We start from the raw sequence: 24,467 nt of genomic DNA on the forward strand, positions 1-24,467 counted from the left end.
ATTATTATGGATTATTTTGTTTTTTGAATACTTGGCCGAAACGGAGTCTGCGTACTGTACGACCTTGCTGCAGCTGGTTTTGATCTGCGATCGTTACTGCCATTTTGCTTTTGGTTTTGCCCTTTTGCGAGAACCGAGAAGTACAAAGTACAACGGTAAAGTTTCAGATTTTAAATAGCAACTTAGCCAGAGTGCTTTTTATGAAATATTAAAGCATATTTAAATAATACATTTTTTATTAGTCAAAATATTAATTTTCGTGTAAACAGTGCAACTTGTAAAACATAGGCTGCAATGGAATTCAAATGATTAGATTATTCATTCAAAGGATTGAATAATTTTTACAAAAAATATAAACAAATAATTGAAATAAAAGCAATCATAAACTACAGCTTTTACAATGGTGCACCTACTTGGAATCTCGTAATTTGGTGAGTAAAACACTATCTTTTATTAGACTACATACCGTAGTAAAATACCTAAGTGATAAGCATTGAAACTTGGTCATTTAACATGGAACATTTATCTAATTAATGCATTATTTCAAGTATTTATTCATAGGCCTACAATTTCCTAGACAATTTTTCTTCGGCCTTTTGTATGTATTAAGACTGCTCTCTAAAATAAGGTACTATAATTTCCAAACTAAAGAAACCGGAGGTTTATTATATTATCATAGAATATTATTGTCATATTTGTAGAGTCTGAGGTAAACTATGACTTGCTCTAACTCAAAATTACACACACATAGGCCTAAAAATAACACATTCCGCTCTGGTTTCTTGTAGGCTACCTACTGTATGATTAATAACATCATAATAGAATGAAGGTTATGTTTTTTGTTATAATTTTAGGTTATTCATAATATAAACAGAAGAGAATGAAAAAGTTGCTTTTTATTATGCAGCTACATAATAAGCTTATGATCAGTTGAGACATGAAGAACGATCAGTAATGCTTGACATAATACATTAAATTTAATATTTGCACTTACACCTAGGTAATCAATGAAAAGCTTCAGTACCCTATTTGTCACAGTTAATTTCTAGTTTAGGCTCTTATTTTATTCAGCCACCCGTGTCGGCAAGTTTGAATGTTGCCAAGTTTCTGAGCAAGTCGGAGTGCATAAGGTTAGGCCTAGTTCTTATTGCGCTCATCACATTAGGGTGTGATTACATTGAATGCGTAGTTCTATTTATGTACAAGTGCACGTTTGGTAATGCATGACCAGATGCAAAACAAAATCTTGAAAAAGCAATAGAAACACTCACATTGAACGTGTGCACTTGCTGGTTGCTTTCAGTTTGAGCAGCTACATATAAGTTGAAACGTGTTTCATTGGCACTTTCCAGATTTTGTTTTTTGGCTCATGATCTGACGTGCACTTGCATTATACGAATTCAATGTAATCACATCCTTAACATCACATTGGATACACGTATGTGCAAGTGCGGATGAGAATCAAAACCTGGAAAGGGCCATAGGAACACTAACACTGAACTTGTGTACTTGCTGGTAGCATTCAGTAGAACAGCGTCAATCAAGTCAACGTGTTTCTATGGCTCTTTTCAGATTTTGTTTCTTATCTGCATGGAAGGTCTTGTGTGCACTAGCACATAATTTCATCCAATGTGATCATCCCCCTAGGGTCGCCAAATTCCGACACCCGACCACCAGATTTTGGTGTACCACTGGTGCCCTACTCGGGTTGTCAGTATCCAATCCTGGTGTCTCACTTGTGCTCCAGCGTTCGTCAGACTCGGCCGCCAATTGTTGCTCTCTGGTGGCCGAGAATGGTGGCTGAATGTGATACGAACCTTATAATAGCTACAATGAGAGATTACAATTGTCTTTAAACAATGTCACACAGGAGCTAAATCTGGATTTGCCACTATTTCCATACATAAACTGTATACTCCTACTACATACATAATCAATACTCAATGTAAGCTGTCTTTTTTTCTTTAGGGCTACTTTTAATATAAATCTCAGTACCCTTTTAAACTATTTTGTCACAACATGTTTCGGACATTTATATTTTTATTCAATGTTCAATGTAAGCTGCAACAGCTACGTTCCAATTAAACAATCCTCAACTATTCAATCAAAGTATATTACTTAAATTTAAAAATTATAAAGACTTTAAATTCTACTGCCCAATTACACAATAAATAAAGAATCATTTGTATTAGAGAATAGTATGGTATTAAAAGTGATTGAAAGAAATTTGAGAACCCTAGGATTGTTAAACATCCTATTTGGAACCACAATAAAAACTTATAGTAGCTACTGTATCTCAATGCTTACAAATTCATGTATATTGAAGCGATTCATTCGTTATTTAAGCACATTAGACTATTTTATTATGTTCGTTTGTAAGATTCTAAATGCGCCCCTTGCACATTACAAAACGGCGACGGAATACCGACTTTTACTCTGTGGTTTCTTCAACATCATATTTATTTGTTTGAACTTTGATTATATATTTTCATTTAACTTTTCATAAACTTGAAAAATATGAAAAGTCAGAGTAGTAGGTAGCATATCTAAGCTATTGTTTTTTGAATTTGTCTTGACAATGGCAAAATTGGTAGAAAGGACTAAGTTCTAACTCTGCTTGATAACTTAATACGTTCATGTAACAGTTCTTTGGTCAAGTAAACACGCTGTGTAAAAAGGTGTGCTAATGTCGTTGTTTTGTAATGTTCAAGGTAGATTAATTAAGTGGCAATAATTAGACTAGTACCCTGTCCTCTTTCAATTCTAATAATTTAGCTGATTGTGGGTGTGGCTTTGCAAGGGTCTCACTTTGAGCTATTGTAGGCACATCGGATAAAAACGGAATCGCGTCGCCGGTAAAGTGTGCAAGGGACGTAATCAACTCACTTTATTACTGATGCGGCTCTGTTCTCATTTTATTCAGCACATGATGCGCCTTGGTGGACAATCTAAGATCAGCAAGGATGAACTAAAAGTGGTTAAAAAGGAACAGTAAAAACAGGAAAAGTTGAAAAATTGTGATAAGTGAATGAGTGATTAGAGAATGGAGCCTCTCATCGAACTTGTTAGTGCTTTCCCAGTTTTGTACGACCCAAAGCATACCGACTACCTGAGACTCTCACTGAAGGAACGCATATGGGAACATATCAGCCGGAAACTGGATCTACAAAGTGGTGAGTTATTTTTTCTCTGAGTTTTTTCTAATGCTAAGTCCGGTTTCATATAGTTAACTATAGTTTATTATAGTAGACATTATTTCAATAATTTTCATTGATTTTAGGCTCACTCACACTAAACGCTTGCACTTGCTGGTTGCGTTCAGTGTGAGCAGCTACATGCAAGTCACAACCTATTGTTATTTCAAAACGTATGCTACATCCCAGAAGTTATTCCTCATCTTAACTTCAAATCACCCTATAAAGTACAAATCAGCCTGCTCGTTAGAATAGAATCCCAGTAAGTAAAGGACTGTATTGAATAAAACACTTAACCTTATTATTTTCAAAGATGACTAAAAACCAATACCGGTTGTTACACCAGTATTAGCTAATCTTCTACATTAAGTTAGAGGTTACTAGAGATTGATGATGGTGTAGCAAAATGGGATCAAGTTTTTCAACACAATTAAATTTTTATGACAATTTCAAGACTCATTGACAATTAATATACTAAATTAGAAAACGACTAATGTAACCTTAAAACTGTATGCTAATGAGTATGAATAATATTTATTGGCTCCTCAAAATACTTACAACTTATTGACCCTCACTATGTAGAGATCAGTTAACATTATGTTATTATAAGTATTAGTTCATTTGATTATTTACATTTTCTTTGAGCTTCACTGAGCACGCTTCATTTTACATTCAAATACATGATTTACAGCTCCACTTGGATAAGATGAAGTTTGTTAAAATCAATATTATGTAAATCAACTTACTTCATATTTAAATCATTTAAGAACACTACAAGAAAAGCACAAATGGGCGTAGATTCAGCTTGAATATGCTATTTTCCAAATGTAGTTTACAAACTTTTTTTGTGAAGTAACGAACTATAGAGTTTGTTCCTCATTATTAGTAGGTAATTTCACATTACTGTAATTCATTTATTTCCTCTCCAATGATACAATACATGAATAATTTATTCATAAGTGGTGCAGTGAATTATATTAATAAGATTACAGTACTAATATATACATCTACTTTGTAAATATATTCAAGGACTGAATATTTTGTGAAGTGAAGAACTACAATAGGTTACTTAACCTATGACTATGTAAAACTCTATCTGATTTGGGAGAGGAATAGCACAAGGTTACCTTATTTTTTCCTCCCTATAATTTTGTTGATGAACTTATTGTATAAATAGAAATATATATTATATATTACCTGAAGAATTTCTTATTTTATTTACTTTTCCACAGGGGAAGTTGCCAAGGCTCACTGGAGAAAACTGCGGGACTCGCATCGCGTGGCACTCAGGCGACAGATGAAGAAGAGAAGTGACCAGAGCGACGCGCGCATCCGCCCCTGGTTGTACCAGAAGAACATGGAGTTCCTCCTGCCCTACATGCCAAACTACCGCTCCTCAAGTGGCATCGCAGACTTCGACTCACAAACAGAGGGTGATGGCTTCGAGGAGACTGCCAACGTCACTCATAACACCTTCGACGATTACGCCAGTATCGAGAATGAGTTGAACTCGCACATGTCTAAAAAATCTTCCAGAACTTCCGATAATGATGATCACGACGACTCCTTCGATTATGCTAGTTTAGAAGATGAGTTGAAAGGTCTTCCCCCTAAAAAGCAGTTATCGAAAAGTAGTGTGAAAAGTGTTAGTGATGAATCAATCATCTTGAAAACGTTGAAAAACTTGGAAGAAAGAGCGGCAGCTAGAGATAGTTTACGTAAAACAATCGAAAATATGACTCATAAACAGTCCAACGATAACGATCCGTTGTATAGTTTTTTCATAAGTATGTACAATACTACCAAAAATTTACCCTTGCGGCAACAGTTGGAGGTTCGTCGACAAGTGTTCAATTTAATTACAAAAATTGAGGAAAGTGTTCTGATTGGGCAGGAGGTGGCTAGTAATTCTACGTCACAAAACAGACAACAGAATGTCGGCACAGAGTATGCTAGTAGTAGTATGGTTAGTTCATTGACAACGATATTGTGAAGGTGACAACAGTGTTGTAATGCAGAGCTAATAAGTTGTTGTGGACTTATAGAAATATCAAGCCTTGCTTTTGTGTCTGGCTTGCACTTGGGTATGTGATCCTCCTTGTCATTTCAATATTGTTATGTTTGATGAAAATATTATTTTTATTAATTTATTATTGCATCGAAAAAGCAATTTGTGTATTCAATGACACTGATGATTTATTTTATTTTATAAAATAAAATAATCGTTAAGAAGTAAACTTTTTTATAGATCTTTCACTATCAACGTCATCTAGTTTCAAAATTACTGTATTTAAGCCTCATATCTTGTGCAGCAATTGGCCGTTTCTACACTTGAGGACTGTCGGCCCACACTCAGAAATAACTTTTGATTGGTTGAGAGTAGCTGTTGGCTAGAGTTATCCAATCAGAATATAATGCTGAGTGTCGGCCGAAAATCGTCAAGTGGAAAAACGGCCAACTTGTGTTTCCTTTCTATTTTAGAGCATAAAAAGTTGAGAAAGAATAGTTTCTTGTTGTTATGGATACTTGCATCACACTTGAATGATGCAACTTGTGGAAGCTATGATTCATATACCCTCAACTTTTCAAAATTTTGTTTCAGTAATCGCTGATACAATTGAGATTCTCATCTCGGAAGTTTCACATTTTGTCTGTTTTAAACCTTGGAATGTGACTTGAAATGGTTTTTAAGAATTTGAAGAATCATAAGAGTTGGTAACGCATTGAAAACTTTGTGGTCTTCTTCTCGGGTACCCTGATATATTAAATGCATATATAAATACCATAAAATACAATTCTCCCACTGACGCTTTACTAGAGTTTACATTATTTGATCATTGCATATTTTTTAATGTAGAAGAATAATTTCTTGATCAAAATAATTATAACGCTGACCCTCATCCGAAATCGCAATGAACTCGTTGTTTTTGTGTGTTTGTGAGAGGATAGAAACGTTAACATGAGTTAACAATGAGGATAAATATTTGTAAAAATTATTATATCTATGTTTGTTGGTTGTTACGCCCCTTGCACATTACAGAAACGGTGACATGACGGCAATACGATTCTGATTTCAGCCTCTTGCACATCAGTTCGATTGTTTCAATTCTCGTCGTTTGAAAAAATATTCTAATTAAAATTGTAAAAATATGAATCCAACTATCGTAAGATCCCGCGCTACTTATAATCATTTCTTATCATGGAACTATAAAATGTATTTGGAACTATTCTATATTTCGAACCACAAAACGTCTACCCTGGTTTCTCTTCCTACTTGTATACTAAAGGGTGATTTGTTCTTAAGCCAGCTTCTGATTAACATTGGTTTGCTATCATTGTGTGTAATATAGAAAGCAGATGGCTCTATCTTTGCATCATTGTCAAATTGTTTGTAAACTATGTAGAAATATAATGAACTAGGCCTACTTGAATATTTAATCCCAATTATGAAAATTTATCATCAAATCATGAAGGAATTGAATATATTTGAGATGAAATTAGCATTATTAGCAAGAATCAACAATTAATATTAGATCAAATATAATTTGAATAACAGCTATCTACTATACAAGGCGTTGGTAGAGAAAACGTGACAAGAATGCCTTACCAAAATTCTCACTGAATTTAAAATGTAAATCTCACTTTAAGTTACTAGCCCATTGGGAGAGATGTGTGGTCCAGAGTAGCTAGCATATAGTTTGAAGCATCTCATTAACCACGCAACATTTTCACACTTAACTTTACAAAAAATCTTCACAACTTCTAAAAAAAAATAATAAATCTAAAATCTATATAAATCATAATCTTCTAAAATCTTAATAACTTATCAATTATTTTTGTAGGATATGAATTCAACACTTGCAATTTATTTAACTTTAATGTCTCTTAATCCAATTGAATCAACTTCTTAATATTAAAGTCGATCGAGTCGCCGTTTTTCAATGTGCAAGGGGTGATAGACAATCAATTTTCGATCGTTCGCGTTTTAAAACTTTGAAGAAAATCGTTATCGTGTTGCCGTCGTGTCGTGTCGTTGTCGTGTGCAGGGAGCGTAAGGAGGCAGACAAATAATTAGTGAATTGTCTTCTCCTTTGCTTCAGATTGCACTGCGGTGAGATGATCTAGAATTACTGAAATTTGTTGACGAGAAAACAAAGTCACCTTTGTGACAAATTCACCAATGGAGATGGAACGTCTTATTGAGCTAGTACGGACGTTTCCAGTGTTGTACGACCCCCGTCACAAGGACTACACAAGAACTACACTGAAGGATCGTGTGTGGGAACATATCAGCAGGAAACTGAATCTCCCTAATGGTAAGTTGAATATTGAAACTATTTATTCTCTTCTAAAAATTAAAACAAATATTTTATCTATTTTTACAAAGCTACTTGATAGTTTAATTACGCTAATAGAATCAATAGTAACCTTTTATTTTATTAAACCCTTTAATAATTGTCATATGACATTTGATGATGACTTGATTGGCCGAAACCGGTCGTGTCATCAGAGAAAATAAAAGGGTACTAGTGCTTCTGTATAATAAAAAACATTTTGTACTACAAAGCAAATTGGACAGAAAATTAAATTGAAGATCAACATACCGGTAGTAATAATTGATGATCTATGGAAAAAACCTGCCATAAAGTAATAATAAATTAAAATAATATACTAGACATAAATAGTACGCTGAGCTAGTTGATGTGAAGAAAATAACGAACCAGTAATATTGTAAGTTAACAGTTTTTGCATCCACTGCTTAGAAAATTTTTACTGGAAATGAATTCACATTTTACAGATTATAAATAGATTTTATCCTTTAATGTAAGAACCTGTGTTTAAAGAAGGAGATGGTAGTCAACCACTCAGAAAGTTATATTAGTCAACTACTCAGAAAGTTATATTACATAACGTATTAGGTTTTCAGTATAATAGTTCATAGAATAAATATAATAGTTGTGAATGTTTGCCTATTGGATAAGCTTGCTTAGGCCTTGCTTGCATGCCAGTATCAATGCATCTATAAACGTGACTAAACAAACCTTCATTTACAATATTGGACAGTGAATTTGAATCAGGGATGCCATCAGTTAGTTTTTAAATGATAAAACATTTTTTTTGTAGTAAATCACTGTTGAACTTTGATACTGAAAACCCCGTATCTGTTAATTCACTGCAATGGTGCTGGTTTGAACTGTAGCTTTGTATTTTAAACCAATTTGAAGTAACGTGTAACCATTTTTTTATTCGTTTTCACAGGTGAAGCAGCCAAAACGCACTGGGGCAAGCTAAGAAACTGTTACCGTGTTTCACTGTGGAGACAAATGAAGAAAAGAAGCGACCAAAGCGACGCCTTCATCCGCCCCTGGTTGTACCAGAAAAACATGGAGTTCCTCCTACCCTACATGCGAAACTACCGATCTCTAGGGGATGTCATCGATTTCAACGGCTCCCACGAAGATGACCATGACTATGGGGAAGGCGGTGGTGGGGGTACGGCTAACGACACATTCGACTATGCAAGCATTGTCAACGATTTTGAAGCGTCTAAAAAACACGGAAACACTAGTAGCAATCATGAGACATTCGATTACGCCAATTTGGAATGTCAACTGAAAGAAATTGGACCTAAAAAACTTTCGTCAAACTCTACTAAAAAAACTAAATCAAATACAAACTCGTCATTAAATAACGATGAAAAAATGATACTGAAAACTTTCAAAAGTTTTGAGGAAAAATCGGTCGCGAGGGACATTCGAAACTCAATCGGTAGTATGATTAGTTCACCGAAACATCCCAACAATGACGATCCATTGTTTAGTTTTTTCATTAGTATGTATAATACTACAAAAAGTCTACCCGTTAGACAACAGTTGGAAGTGCGGCGTCAGGTGTTCAATCTAATTACAAAAATTGAAGAAAATGTTTTGACAAATGAACCGGTTTCTAATAATTCGAGTGCGGTTGTGGTTGTGAGGCAAGATGGTACAAGACATGTGAACTCAGCGTACATTAGCGATAGTAGTCAGTGGAGGCAATAAACATGTGAATTTGTGTTCTGTGGCTTTACAGTATTTTCTAGTCAACAAGAAATACTTTATATCGTAGTGGCTTTTATTTTGTCATATGGACAGTGCACATGTTACATATGCATTATGCATACCCACAAAGGATTTTAATTCTTTACCGAACTTGTTTTGTGGGAAACACTTTCACATGTATGACCATAGCCACCTGTATAAGAGGTGGCTATGGTATGACCCATCACTCATATTTGGTAATTTTTTAAAATTACTTGGCTTATATGGGCTACTTGATTCAAATAAAAACAATATAACAACTTTTAGTACCCTTCATTTTTAACTTAAAATAACCTATGGTCGAAACTAGTCGTTAAAATATTTTAAAGTTTTTAATAAAAGGGTATTAAACGTTTTTATTTGGTAATTTTAATTTTTATCAAAACTCATAATTTATCTATTTTATTGTGAGCTGTGTTATTTCAATAAAGAAGATCTCAGTATTATAGAATTTGATTCAATTGTGTAGTGTAGAAAGGTGAAATAGTTAGTAACTTGAGTTTTTATCTATAATATGAATTCAATTTCTATTCATGTGTACCAATGTTTTTGCAAAGGATGTAAGTCTTGGTGTCACTTAAAAGTAAATCCAATTTAATTTAACAACCGTTAAATAATATCAGTGCAGCGACGGGAGAAGGATTATGTTGGACGAGGATCATGTTGGACGAAGAGTGCAGGATTTGGTTTTGGATGGTGTGAGAGGACGAGGTAGACCTAGGATGAGGTGGGGAGATAGAATAGCGGCTGACTTGCGGGAGAGTGGTTGGAGGAGAGAGGAAGCATTGGATAGGGCTTTGTGGAGAGGCAGACTAAGAGAAAGGAATGCCGACCCCATTTAAATGGGATAAGGCACAGCCAAAGAAGAAGAAATAATATCATTGCTTGGACGTCTTAGGCTCAACTCACACTTACGCGACTCAGGTCGAGAAGAGACTCGACTCTAGTCGAGAGCATGTGTTTCCAAATGGTGACACTCAGACCAGTCGATTCTAGTCTCCGCGACGTCACCATTTGAAAACACATGCTCTCGACTAGAGTCGAGTAAGTGTGAGTTGAGCCTAATTCATTCATTGGTTCCGTGAGATGACATTATTTCATGGCGGATATTTCATATAGAACTTGAATGCAACTTGAGACTTTCATGAGGGATAATTATTATGATTGAATATCTCGATTAGACCATCGCTTTTAAATTGTCTTACAATCATTTTCAATTAAGTGGTTCATTTCATGTTATTAGAGGAAATACGGTTTTAAAATTTCAAATCTAATATAATATTTTATTCTACATTTTGTTGTAACGTGCGTGACAGGTATGCGGCAATAGATAGGAGATAGATGATTATCCATCACACTATTTTTCACGTCTATAGTGTTTATTCAGACTGTTGCTTTGAATTAAAACGAATGTGAAATTGAAAAAAAATATGACTATTTCAGCACTGATTATAGATGGCTCTGTTTCATACTGCACATAATATGTGAATATTAAATTATACTGTTATTACATGTGGATAATATCATTATAATAGTGTCTTGGGCAAAGTTAAGTCAATGATAGGAAGAAAAATCTATGTACAAAAGCTGACAGTTTCTGGTTCACAGTTATCTCTTCCTTTCATACTGACACTTTCAAACTGCAAGTAGTGCTCACTCTTGTGTTTCGTTATAGATAAATCTTTGTTTAAAATGCTTAGGGTGACGGAGCTCCTTGTGTAAACTATAAATTCATTGAACGTTCATAGTTCACGATTTCATATGATAAATAATATTGAGGGGGAAAATACATCTTTTTTACTGAGCAGATTTTCATATTCAATTGTTTTAGAATTCAAATAAAATGTTATAAAATAATGAACAAGCACGCGATGAATTTTATTTTCAATATAATATATTTACAATTATTTAATTTGTTTAATCGAAATACTTTATACTTTTTTGCGTGTTCTATGTTCGATCAACTAATTGGGATCCTTCAATTTGTTCCAGGCATATAATACTAAGAAGATGATCCTGTCGACCAATCTACATACTTCAACCTTCATGTCAACCACCTCGATTGCCCATTAAAAATTGATTGGAAATTATTTGAAATCACGTAAATAACAAAATGGCCACAGCTCCGAAGCAGACAATCGTGGGAGGCACCCCGGCCGGATGGCAGAGACCCACCGATGTTATGAAACGTTTCCAGGTGCATCGACAGCGAGCCAGGGCCCTACAGAACCGTATCACCCAGCCGATACAGAAGAAAACTTTCAGGTGAGTTTTGTATCATTCCTTCCGAGTTACCCTACAGAACCGTATCACCCAGTCTATATAGAAGAAAACTTTTAGGTGAGTTTTGTGTCATTCCTTTCTGGTTATACTATAGAACTGTGTCACCCAGCCAAAACAGGAGTAAACTTCTAGGTGAGATATTTGTATCAATCCTGAATTACATTTTCAATCCAATGGAGGAGTCATTATGTGCCAAAGTGGCTTTGAGATCATCCTAAACCGACTTTTTGTGCCAAAGATATTCATAGATTAGTAAAAATAAGGGACAAGTGTTGTTTAGGACTATTTTTCGAAGTAACCAAAGTATTTTACTGATTGACTAGACCATCGCCGGGTTGGTGTAGTGGTAAGGACTTCGGTATGCTAGTACCGCCTGGTTCGTGGGTTCGAATCCCGCCGATGGCATGGACCTTTGATTAACTCATCAATCCACAAACTCACTTTTCATTACTCAGGCACAAGCAAAATGCGCATGTGGGCATCATCCGCAATAAAAAAAATATTTTTTCAAGTAGTTATTTGCACATTGTTCACGGTGCGTGAACGAATTTTCAATCGTTAACTGAGTAAATGTGGTCTACTCAGATGTCATCGTAAAGCTGCGTTTACACCAAAGTTATTAACAAATTGTTAAAAACTTAATCCTTATAGATTCTAATTAGATTGAACGGAAATTGACAAACACATATGTTCATGATGTGTATGATAAGTTATGTTCAATCTAATAGAATCTATAAGGATTAAGCTATTAAAATGTTGTTAGTAACTTTGGTGTAAACGCAGCTTAAGGTTGCCAGCTTCATGTCGTGAAGGATTGATGTGAATCAATTCAGCTGTTTATGAGAAGTAGTATTTTTTTCGTTAGTTATTGAAAGTCCATCGTATATTGATTGGATTTTTTGCTTGCAGTAAATCATTGATTCCGAAACCTGTTGAAGCAAGCAATAAGAGACCTCGTTCGAAGATGATGACGACGACTCAAAACCGTCCGAAGATATTATGACTACACAGGTTTGTACTTAGAATAATATTATTTATATAGATTCAAAAAAAATTATTCAACTAACAATCCTACTAGAACATCATAAATTTTCATTCTCTATTACAATAAGTACATCATCAAAATGATAGGGAGGGGAAAAATAAGGTACCTTGTGCTATTCCTCTCCCAAATGTAGATAAGGTTAGACATAGTCCGAAATAGTTCAAGTCTTGTAGTTCTTCACTTCACATGATTATCAGTCCTGAAATATTTTCACAAAGCAGATCTCATATTTAGAACTTTAAATCCATATTGATGGTTTGTCATCACACTAAGAAATCTTATTTAAAATCTTTACTTTACATACTTTCCTTACTTTAAATCTTACTTGTGACAATCTTACTTTCTATTCTCTGTCATTCATGAACCACTTATATCAACATACAGTTTTCAAAAATGATGTTGGGATCGCAATACAATATAACACTGAAGAAATTGAACAAATACTTTATAACACAATTTCGACCATACATACTATAGTGCGTGTAAACCTTAGTTTGTAGTACGGGACTTTATGGCCAATGCTATTTCAATAATATAACAATAGAAGTATCCTGTTGCCGTTTTCTATTAAAAAGGCCTACGCTCTCTTTTCCGCTCTTTCTGGATTCTGGGCTCTCTGGATTCTGAGAAATCTGGCAGCATTTTACTTCTTAAGAGCAATGTTGCAAACTAAGGTTTGCACAGACTATAGAAGAGCAATTTTCCCATCAACGAAGACTTTGTAGATGCCAGTAGGGCCTGTCAATAATTTCTATATAATTTCCATTAATAGCTAGAAATTAGAATAAGACTTACACTTTTAGTGCCAATTGCACTTGTACAGGGTGCGGCAGTCAATCCCGCATTTTTGAAATAGGTGTAAAAAATAAACGGACGTAGATATCAAAGTTATATTCATAAAATATTTTTCTACATTAAAAAGCATTTAAGAAACATTGAAAATAATCACTGTTTGAAAATAACATCAGCAAGATGGCGGCCTTCCCGAGTACGGCATTCGCGCAGGTGATTTGCGAAGCTGTTCATAACATCACGAAGCATAGATAGATAGATAGATATTCAATCCATTCAACACAGTGTACTCATTATTACACAAGCAAACAGTTGAACGTCGTCAAATTATTACAAATATAAATATAGTCTACTAATTAAAATAGTAGCGATTCCTTCAATGATCCTCCAAATACTCCTGCACCGTGTAGTAGGCTTTGTCTATAAAATATTTTTGAAGGTCGGTTTTAAATCTATTAAGAGGAATGCTGGTGGATGCACGCTTTAAATGTATAGGAAGCTTATTATAAAATTTGCAGCCTGAGTAACTAGGCTTACCCTCAAAAAGCTTCCTCCTATGCGGCTGAATCGCAAAGTTGTCTCTGCCTCTAGTGTTGTAGGAGTGCGTATCGGAGATAAGTGTAAGGTCCATTCTATTTTTTACAGTATGCATGATCATTCTAAACATGTAAATCGAAGGCACCGTCAGCAGCGACAATGATCTGAACGCATCTCTACAGGGGTGATTAAATCCAAGGCCCGCTATATACCGAATTGCCCTCTTTTGTAGTACAAAGACCCTCTGCATATTTTCCTTTGTGGTACAACCCCAAAGCTCTATACCATATGTGAGGTAACAGTAAAAAGTAGCGAAGTATGCAACTTTAACGGTGTTTTGTGGGACATACTTCGCAAGATTTCTTAAGAGGAAGAGACTTTTACTTATTTTCTTCACAATATTATCAACATGCATTGTCCATGTCAACCTGTCATCAAAGTACACCCCCAACATATTAACTGTATCCGTGCACTCAATTTCATCTTCTCCAATACATAATTGGGAAGAGTAGCGGCAGATTTGAAGTGGATAGTTTGACTTTTTTTAGAATTAATTGATAAGCAGATTTCATTGAAATACTGAACAACAGAATTTGTGGAGATGTTCATGTCTATTTCAAAATTATTCACATCTTTATCTGAGAAAAAAGAGTTGTGTCGTCAGCATATAGTGTCAAGTGAACTCTGTCAGATACCGCTGAATGAACATCAGAAATATACAGAAGGAAGAGTAGCGGCCCAGGATTGAACCCTGAGGGACGCCAAATTTAAGTTTCATTTTGGAAGAGGAAACTTCTCCAGAGGTCGAAGATATGGTGACATACTGAATGCGTTCAGTTATGTATGATTCCAATAGTTGGTAGGGGATACCTCTCACTCCCAGGCCTCGCAATTTAATCAGCAGGACCTTGAAATCGACACAATCAAAGGCCTTCGAGAGGTCTAAGAGAACAGCCGAGGAGTAATTTCCTTTATCTAATTCATCTAATATTCTCTCATACAGATTTATTGCTGCACCAATAGTCGATCTCCCCTTGACGAAACCATATTGATAGGAAGGAATAAGCTTGAATTTGAACAAATAGCTAGTTAATCTTATATGGATTATTCTTTCGAAAATTTTTGAGAGGGCGGGCAGAATTGAGATGGGTCGATAATTAGCGATATTCGTTTTATCTCCTTTTTTATAGATAGGAGTGACTTTAGAGATTTTCAGGCGATCTGGGAAAACTCCCTGTTCAAGCATTGAGTTTATGATGTTGACGAGAGGGGAAATTAGCTCGCTAATACATTTTTCAATTACACTCATAGATAATCCATCATAACCTTTACTTCGCTTAGATTTTATACTCTTAATGATGGAGAGAACTTCATATGCATTTGTTGGAGAGAGAAACATATTATGGTTTGGTTCAGGCATACTATTCGCAAATCCTTCTCTAGCACTGCTTTTCAATCTCTCTCTTTCAGTTTGCATTCCCACTGACACAAAATGCTCATTAAACATCTTTGCTATCTCACTTGGATTTCTAATCATCTCATCATCAACTTTAATTTCAGCAATCCCGGACTGACTTGTAGTTCTGCTCCCATCAACTCTGAAGCTATTGATCACGTTCCAGCAACTTTTGGATTTGTTGTCAGATTTAGAAATAAAATCGCCGTAAAAGTTTTTCTTTGCTGTGACAACCGCCGCATCATAATGTTTTTTAATTCTATTTATTGCACTCATATCCACCTCTTGTCCTGCCTTCATCCTTTGGGTAGCCATGTTCAGATATAGGCGCATTTGCTCCAACTCCTGAGTTATCCAGTTACCTTTTATGCCACTCTTTTTATTCTTGAAGTTTTTTTGGATCTCAGAGGACAACACACATTAAAGTGGTGAAGGAGAGTTGAATGAAATCGATTGAATTTTTCATTTGTGTCACATTCCTCATAAACATTACTCCATGTTTCGTTGGATAAATGTAGCCTGAGAAGATCAATATTGGCATCTGAGCAATCGTTAATCAATGACTTGAATTTATTGTTTGGCCTCTCTGCTTTATCAGTTTCAGATGTACCTCCAGCAGAAATGTCAATGCATTGGGCAGCATGATCCGATAAGAAAGTATGAATTACCTGAGTGGAGTACTGTGAAGAAGAAATGTTTGTAAATATATTATCGATACATGTACCGCTTTTCAATCTGGTTACCTGGTCAATTGTGTGTGAGAGACCATACTGAGTCAAAATTTCCGTGATTCTTGAGCGTTTAATACTGTCCAACAGAAAATTCACGTTTATATCCCCAAGTAGAACAATAGAATCATTTGAACTAACTGACATTCTGTCCATCAGAGAATCAAGATTAGCAATGAAAGTTTCAAAGACTCCATTTGGGGGTCGATAAATTCCAACCACAATCAAGTTTCGAGAGGAAAGATTTAACTTTATTCCAGTCACTTCTATATCTCCTTCAACACATAATAATTCTGCATTTGACACTGGCAAAACCTCACTATTTTTTAAGTACTCATTGAATTTTTATGAATAAATATTGCTACTCCTCCCTTTCTTTTTTGTCTCTACAATAGCAAGATGCTAGGGTGTAATTATTCAGATTTAAGTCTTTAATTTCAAAGTCTCTCAAAGCATGCTCCGTAATGACCAGGATATCAGGAGACTCATCTTCCAATAGTATGTCCAATCTATCCATCTTATTCATAATGCTGTCGACATTTTGGTGAATAACTTTAATAGTCTTTCTACATGGTCTGTTGATCAGAGCTTGCCAAGAAGAGGCTCCGATTCGGCGTTTATCTATAGTCTCTTCTGGAAGCTCATCAAACTGAGAGACTCTACTCGAAGAGATCAATCCCTCACATTCCTCTTCAGCCACCTCATTAAAAAAGACTCTTTCTTATCTACACTTCTGCATGGTGATTTATTCTCAACCAATTCCGCCAGTCTAGTACACAGTATATTGTATCCTGATCCATTAAGGTGAAGCCCATGTCGGGTGAAGTTTGCTCGCCTCAATCTCTCATTTATAAAACACATCCTTATTCTCTTCGAATTTTTCCTTGTACTGCTATTGATGTGTTTATGAATAGCGTCATTTATCTCGTCAATTGTCTGGTTAAGTTGAGGTCTGTCAAAGCGATGTGGTATGGTGGTCATGATAAGATTGGTTTTGAGACTCATAGGAACCAAAATATCAAGTACTTTCTTGAATTTATTTACACTTCGTGACGTTTGAGCTCCAATGTCATTTGTGCCACCCATAACTATCAGAAAATCACTTGAACCAAAATTCTCAATTTGCTTTTCAACTCCTTCAATTACCCGTTCCATTGTAGCATTAGGTTTGAAAAAGACCTGGACGTCATAATTAGGAAGCTTATTACCAATAAATTTCCAGATTTTCCTTCCATGACTATCGGCTAATACCAATATCCTATTTTTATTGATGGATTTCTTATGAGAGTTAATTTCATTATTTTCTTTCGTTTGTGAGCTCGATTGCCTTTTAATTGTGTGTGGATCATTCACTTCATATATACTTTCGTTATCATGTCCCACTCTCTTATCTTTTTTCTCAGTTTTATCAACACTGGAAGAAGTATTTTTTGTTCGAGACTCTGTATCTTTATATTTACTTACTTCAGACAAACTCGATTTAGCAGTTTGGACAAGAGCATTGAAAGAGTTTTCTAGTCTTAGGTCATCATAGTCGACAGATGCATTGATATCTCCAGGTGAATAGAAATTTTTTAGTTCTACTGTTTCAAGTTTGAGCGATTTATTTTCGGCTCTCATAAGAGTATTATCCGCCTCTAGAACTTCAATTGTGGTGATCATTTCGGTATTTCTCGATCTAAGATATTCATTCTCCTGTTCCAAGCATGCTTTATTTCGAAGGGCTAATTCGATCTCAATTTTTTTCTCCTGGAGCGACTGTAATAAGAAATCCTTCTCCTTCCTGCAAGACTCTAACTCTATCTGAAGACTCATAGAATGAGCAATAATATCATCTCTTTGCTGCTGAAGCTCAACTTCTCTAAGAGATTCATCCAAGGGTAGCATACGAGGTGATGAAGAATTTCCTCTATATGAAGGTGTATTCACGGCAGCATTTTTTGTGGCTATCTTAATAAATTCTCCACCTCTTACAGGTGAGTAAGGACTATTCGAGTCACACATATTTTGCTTATCAATATTCACCTTCTCCACATTGATTGGTGATTTCAGCATGCTGATATTAGCTTCGGAAGATTTTGTAGGCGAATGGCCATGGACACCCTCAGCTTTCAAGACTTCCGATTCGCTCAAGTTAGTTCTCACAGTAGCTGAGCAAGACCGTTGCAAGCAACGCCATACCACACTGTCATCAGCTCGACGAGTATCTCGTCTATATCTATAGCCTTTAAAAATTAGCCCTGGCTTTCTTTGCTGAGTCAAAAATTTTTCAATTTTTTCCATGCCAAGTGTCTAAATTTATTATTATGATCTTATTTATAATTCAAGACAGCCTATCTACCCCTGACTTCCACTACCTTCGTAGAAACACCCTAAAAGCTCTATACTGAAAAAACAGATTTAAATAATTTGAGATAAATTCCTATAGAAAAAAAAAAAAGATTATTTCAGCTCTCAATTTTGTATTAGTGTTAATAGTTATCCCTCAAAATAAACCTTGCCTTATTTTGTATTAGTGTTTAGTATTTTGTTCAATTTGGAAGTATTATTCTATAATCGTTAAGGAAAAAGGTGGTTATTCCAAATTACTAAAGTTTTAGTCAGTATTTTTTGTAAGATTTACGGATTGAAGATATAGTGACAATGTTCTATTACACGTGAAAATGAGTAATTAAATTAACTGTAAACGACTAAATTAAGAAAACTAAATTTTACTAAGAATTTTTATGCTACTTTTTTGAGAAAAAATAAGCTGTTTGAAAAGAGAGAAAATCAACAACCGTATAGTTGTTAGCGTTGTTTGAATGGCAATATTTAGGTGAATTGATTAATATAACGATATTATATTAAAGTCTATTATTTGAAGATAAGTCAGAGATGATTTGGGAAGGAAAAGGAAATCTGGTGAGAGCTATGCTGAATAAATAGAGAAACAGTTAAATATATCAGCAGAAATACAAAGAAGAGTCAAAAAAGAAGGAATCAGGCTGAGGAATTCTCTCAATTTCTAGCCGGATTCTTGCCTTCAGTTCACCAACAGTATGAGGTCTTTCTTCGTATACTTTACTTTTTAGGTAACCCCACAAGAAAAAATCACATGCAGTGAGGTCTGGTGAACGGGGCCATTGCGGGGAATCACTCGGTTTAGAAAAACTCCGTTAAGAACATTCATGCTCACGCGGGCTGTGTGACTTGTTGCTCCATCTTGTTGAAACAATGTTTCTTCATTCACTTCATGTTGCCGAAGCTGAGGAATGAAGAATGTCCTTAACATTGTTGAATAGCGCTCAGCATTCACAGTAACAGATCGCTCTCTTTCGTTTTCAAAAAAATAAGGGCCTATGATACCCGACGAGGACATTGCGCACCAAACTGTTACCTTAGATGAATGGAGAGGTTTTTGATGTAATTGTTGCGGGTTCTGGTCACTCCAATACCTAAATTTCTCAGCCTAAGAATTCCTCAGCCTATGCTTCGTGATGTTATGAACAGCTTCGCAAATCGCCTGCGCTAATGCCATACTCGGGAAGGCCGCAATCTTGTTGATGTTATTTTCAAACAGCGATTATTTTCAATGTTTCTTAAATGCTTTTTAATGTAGAAAAATATTTTATGAATATAACTTTGATATCTACGTCCGTTTATTTTTTGCATCTATTTCAAAAGTGCTGGATTGACTGCCGCACCCTGTAATTGCAAAAAGGATTTGCAGACCAAAACTCTTATTTTACATAATTCTTAGAACACATTCTTAGTTTATTGACTTTTGTTCATTGTGATAATTAATGTTTTCATAATTTTTGTTGCAGAAAGGTAGCATTCCAGTTGATTGGAAACTCAGGACAAGGGCAAGGTTCCTATCTGAAAAGCCTCTGCCATCATTCAATAAGATGAAACCATCCGAGCAGGCATCAGGAGTTACTGGGTATGTTACATTTTACTGGGGATTTTTTTTTAATCGAAATACGAAATCTAATTCGCTATCGATTAAAATCAGCTTAATCTGTTATCAAATTGTAGATAATGTTATATTGATCTTTGAAAAATTACATCAGTCAAAGTGACAATCATGATTTTTGAAATATTAAGAAAATGAAATAAAGAAACTGCTTACTTTTCCAATTTTTTCAGTATTGTGAGGTTAGCACAATGTGATATTGCATGCAAAAATTTGCCAATTCTCTGCCTTGTTACTGCCTTCTACATACGGATTCGACTATAACTGATTCCGGTACATATGTCATAATAATTATTGTTCTTTCTTGTTAAAAATGATCAATTATATTTTATTCAATAAGGACATCTATTTTTCAATGATTTAATAATAAGTCTTCATAATTCAGATGAAATATTTTGTTAATTATATTTCTACATTGTTGAAATTCGATATGGCAACGTTACGGAGCTAGCAAAGGATAGCGTTATCTGCTTTGTCGAATGATTAACAAGGATATCAACTCCAATATTAATTAAATAATACCATTATAACGTGGACGTCACTATTGTTAGGAATTAGTGAGAATGGGTTAGGGAGGAGTTGGAAGGTTAAAGGATAGGTTAGGGGTTAGCTTATTGCTTTCAAATGACAATTTGCCGGTATTATTCTGTGTTTTTTTTTATAATTCGAGAATTGGATGTATGATACTTTATCCAATGGACTCTGAAAACAACAGGAATTTGAATGAGGAACTAAATTCTTAACATACTGGAGTTGCCTACTTAGATCTTGATGAAGTGAATGTGATTGTTTGTTTGCTTAGACTCGTGCGATGCATGTCACAAGAGGAGCGACTGGACTCTGGTGCGAACGCCCGCTTCCACTCGTGCTGCCTGGTGTGGCAGACGCCTTCGCTGCCCTGGCTGGAGCTGTGCCCCCGTCCCCCCGCCTCCGTCCTGGCCCCCGCCGCAGCCACCCCCGCCCACAAGGACGCCCTGCATCGCGCCTGGACCGAGAGTCTATACTCGGTCTTTCAGGTGAGACCATCACAACAGTTAGGGCCAGACCATATTAAGCGGTTTTTCAAGCGTTTTCAGACGGTGTTCTTAGAGTCGACAGGGCAGGAAGCTCTCCGATTGGCTGATTGGGTTAGCACCTAAACAAACGCTTGAAAAACGCTTAATGTGTCTGACTCCAATACATTTTATTTCATTTTATAATTTTACATTATGTAGATTAGGCTCTTCAAGTGGTTACATTTCCAACGGTAAACGCAGGTGCATGAATCTTGATTTATCTGAGCGACTACGGAGCAAATTTTGATTGGTGAATTCAAACGGTTACAAAACGTACATTGGTTATTGAAATGCTGAATGCGAGACCCAAAGAGTAGATTAACCAGAAACCAACAGTGTGATAGAACAGTGGCTGAACCTTACATACATATTTGTGTATTTCTTCCAAGCTCCAATTTCTTCCAATCAAGTTACCAATATTTTATGTGAAATATAATATGATGAAAAGTATGAAATAAAGTTTGTCGGGTCCCCAATGAGATCTTTTTAATTTGCTGTATGAGATTTAATAAATAAGTTAAATACCCGGAAGGCCGAAAGTCTGAAATAAAATATACAATAAAGGGTACTAGCAATAATTATTCATGAATAAACCTTCAAGTAGCTCTAGCAAAATACTTGAATATCTAAACTCATTTCAACATTTCTCTCCTTTCATTCTTCCATTTCATTATAATATTGATTCAATGGAAGACATGAATAAATACCATGTAGTATTGAAACACAATAAAAAGTGATCAAAAGGACCATTTATTTTATTGGAACACGTTATTCCTATTTATCAACATATTTGATAAATTGCAAATATGTGTTGCAATAAAATGAAAGGTACTTTTTGACAATTTTTTTTTTCTAATAATCAGTAGCCCTAAAAAGAAGTGTGAACCATGCACTATGGTGCGTTGCTGAAGTGAGCGTTTGCGGTGTGTTGCAGCTGGTGCGCGCGCAACAGTGTCCCTACTTCTACATCGTGGGCGACTCGTTCACGTGCCTGTTCCGCGCATCTGGCGTGTGCGGCAAGAGTGAGCCGAACGCAGCAATGGTGCCCACCACACGGGGACTTCGCAAGAAGCTGCAGGCTGAAGAGATCTCCTTCACCATGCCTTTGCGTCGCGAGGACGATGTCAAGAAGCAGGTGGTGGTAGAGGGGGAAGGGGAACTGAAGAAGGAGGACGGTGAAGAGGGAGAAGGAGAGGAAGGAGACGACGCCGAGGAATGGCTGCAAAGTATGGGTGTGGCTGAAGAAGAGGTGAAGAAACTTCGAAGTATGGACGATGAGGAGGAAGTTCGTAAACTAGGTAAAGACGGTGGACAGGACTCTTTGGTCTACGTGGAAGGTATAGAAGCTCAAGCGCTTTTCAACTGGCTTCTAAACTGCAAAGCAGTAACTGTCGGGTCCGGAGTACCCCCCACCATACTTGCCCCCGTGGCCTTCCTGGGGGCAACCCTTAAACCCCTATCAGTACGCACCGGTCAGGTGGGTGGATTTTGTTCTGTAGAGGTACGTGGTCCTCTACTCCCCAATGCAATCCACGCGCTATGCAGGGTTTTATCTAGTATTGTACCTGAATTCGCGGCCACTTTTGCTACACTAGACTCAACCACTGCGTTCGCACTCATGGATAATGTCAAAAAATCCACCAAACCTGAACAAGATGCTGAGGATCCCCAGGCAGCCTTCAACCGCGTTAACCTGCGGGACTGTGGACTCACGCCTGATGTCCTGCCTTCCTTTTGCTCAGCGGCCAGTGTTCATCCGTTTGATAGTCTCAAGTATTCCGAGGAGAAATTCTCGTGGGTTTCAGACTCCAAGAGCTGATTCACAAACTTTTTAGAACTTCAATAAAGATGAAAACCCCGATTCTACTTCTTAGAAGCTACTTGAATGAAATCGGCTATGTAAAAATAATTCTCAAGGACTCATATAACTAATAATTTCTAAGGACGGAATCGTATGAAACGCTTATTAGAATTTACTTCAACTCTGAACTAAAAAATGATTAGCTTGTTGAAAGACAAAACAACTTGGTTCTGTGAACTAGAAGAAATTGTTGTTTGTAAGACTTTTAAACGTGATTTTAAAACGAGTTTTAATACATTTTTTTTATTAAACTTAGTTATCGTGAACTAGAAGTCACTCTTCTCTCTTCATAACTTTTTACAATCAACTCTTCATTATATAATTTTTCATGTACTTGCAAAAATACTGTATCTTTCTGAAATTTATTTGAAAAACCTCAAAGATATTGTACCTACTGGTATTAAAATTGAATAAAATAAAACGACTTGTCGAAAGCAAGAGAAGATAATGAAGATATGAAGCATTTTAAGGTTTCTATATACGTTTTACTTGATTTTCAAGTACTTCTGCACATTTCAATAGGTTTTACTGTGCTAATTACCTGTCATATTCGAATATTCCAGTATTGTATAACTGAAAAATATATTTCTAAGATCAGGGTTGTTTGTTTCAGATCAGTGCAAACAGTCGAAAGATATTGTTTAGAAACAATAATTGAAATTGTGTTCATATTGTTCACTTGAACATCAATCAATCATTTTCTTAACGTAGAGTGACTTTCTAAAATGTTTTCTAGCCGATACGAACAAGAAAGTTATTCGTTTTTACCTGCTATTATTTAATTTTTTTGCTCTGAGCATTTACAAACTGAAGTTGTAGATGAAACTTGTGCATCGATGCACAATAATATGTTATTTCTCAAAAATGGAGTTTCACTCCAATATGTTTTTCCTTTTTCGACGAGGTAATTTGCAATGCCACAGAAATATCAATAATTGTTTTTTATTCAAGTGACTAAGATGCTCTACTGTTTGTTCCATTATCTGGGCATTCAGACCTCTCAAGATATTCGAAGAGTTGTTTAAGATATTAAATTAACTTAGCTTTAATTTGTAAAGTTTTAGTACAAATATGAAAACGAACTTGCCATGAGCGAGATAAAATTATGTATTTCAGTAAAAATTGATTTATTTTTCATAATAAATTGTCTTAATTTTGTACCTGTGTACTTTCATTCTTGTCAACTCAAATACTAAAACCTGAACTACACTGTAATTACAACCGAAAAACTTTTAAAATAGTTTTGAAATTCCTTCAATGTTTCCGTTGACAGGAACCTTTAAATGTTTCAATGAAACAGACAATTTTTAATACGTTAATATAATTGTATAGTTTACTTCGATCAAGTTAGCATTGGAAGTATGCTTTAGAAATGGAGAAACACTTGCTTCAACAATCTGAATAAATTACAACTCCAAATAATATGGTTATCATCATCATCATCTCATTATGAAATGTCTAGTATAACGTCTACATTG

The 24,467-nt window shown here is 35.6% G+C and overlaps 1 protein-coding gene across 3 annotated transcripts; it reads left to right on the forward strand.

Moving 5' to 3' along the window:
* Positions 1-76: 76 nt before the first annotated feature.
* LOC111048676 (protein downstream neighbor of son homolog) lies at positions 77-24,129 on the forward strand. 3 transcript variants are annotated; one of them, XM_039437645.1, is made up of 10 exons: positions 77-431; positions 2,924-3,173; positions 4,427-5,278; positions 7,295-7,510; positions 8,454-9,471; positions 11,267-11,539; positions 12,467-12,568; positions 19,925-20,040; positions 20,876-21,089; positions 22,063-24,129. In XM_039437645.1, the coding sequence occupies exons 7-10, from the start codon at positions 12,557-12,559 to the stop codon at positions 22,945-22,947; spliced, it is 1,227 nt and encodes a 408-aa protein (XP_039293579.1). In that variant the 5' UTR covers positions 77-431; positions 2,924-3,173; positions 4,427-5,278; positions 7,295-7,510; positions 8,454-9,471; positions 11,267-11,539; positions 12,467-12,556; the 3' UTR covers positions 22,948-24,129. The 3 variants fall into 3 exon arrangements, with proteins under 3 accessions (XP_039293579.1, XP_039293580.1, XP_039293581.1); XM_039437646.1 differs by lacking the exons at positions 2,924-3,173; positions 4,427-5,278; XM_039437647.1 differs by lacking the exons at positions 2,924-3,173; positions 4,427-5,278; positions 7,295-7,510; positions 8,454-9,471.
* Positions 24,130-24,467: the final 338 nt, after the last annotated feature.

This window comes from Nilaparvata lugens, chromosome 11 (assembly GCF_014356525.2).
Source record: "Nilaparvata lugens isolate BPH chromosome 11, ASM1435652v1, whole genome shotgun sequence".
Lineage (NCBI taxonomy): Eukaryota > Metazoa > Arthropoda > Insecta > Hemiptera > Delphacidae > Nilaparvata > Nilaparvata lugens.

Coding starts and splice junctions, on each gene's coding strand:
- LOC111048676 (XM_039437645.1), top strand. Junction 20,041..20,875: donor CAGGCATCAGGAGTTACTGG/GTATGTTACATT, acceptor TTGTTTGCTTAG/ACTCGTGCGATGCATGTCAC. Junction 21,090..22,062: donor GTCTATACTCGGTCTTTCAG/GTGAGACCATCA, acceptor GGTGTGTTGCAG/CTGGTGCGCGCGCAACAGTG.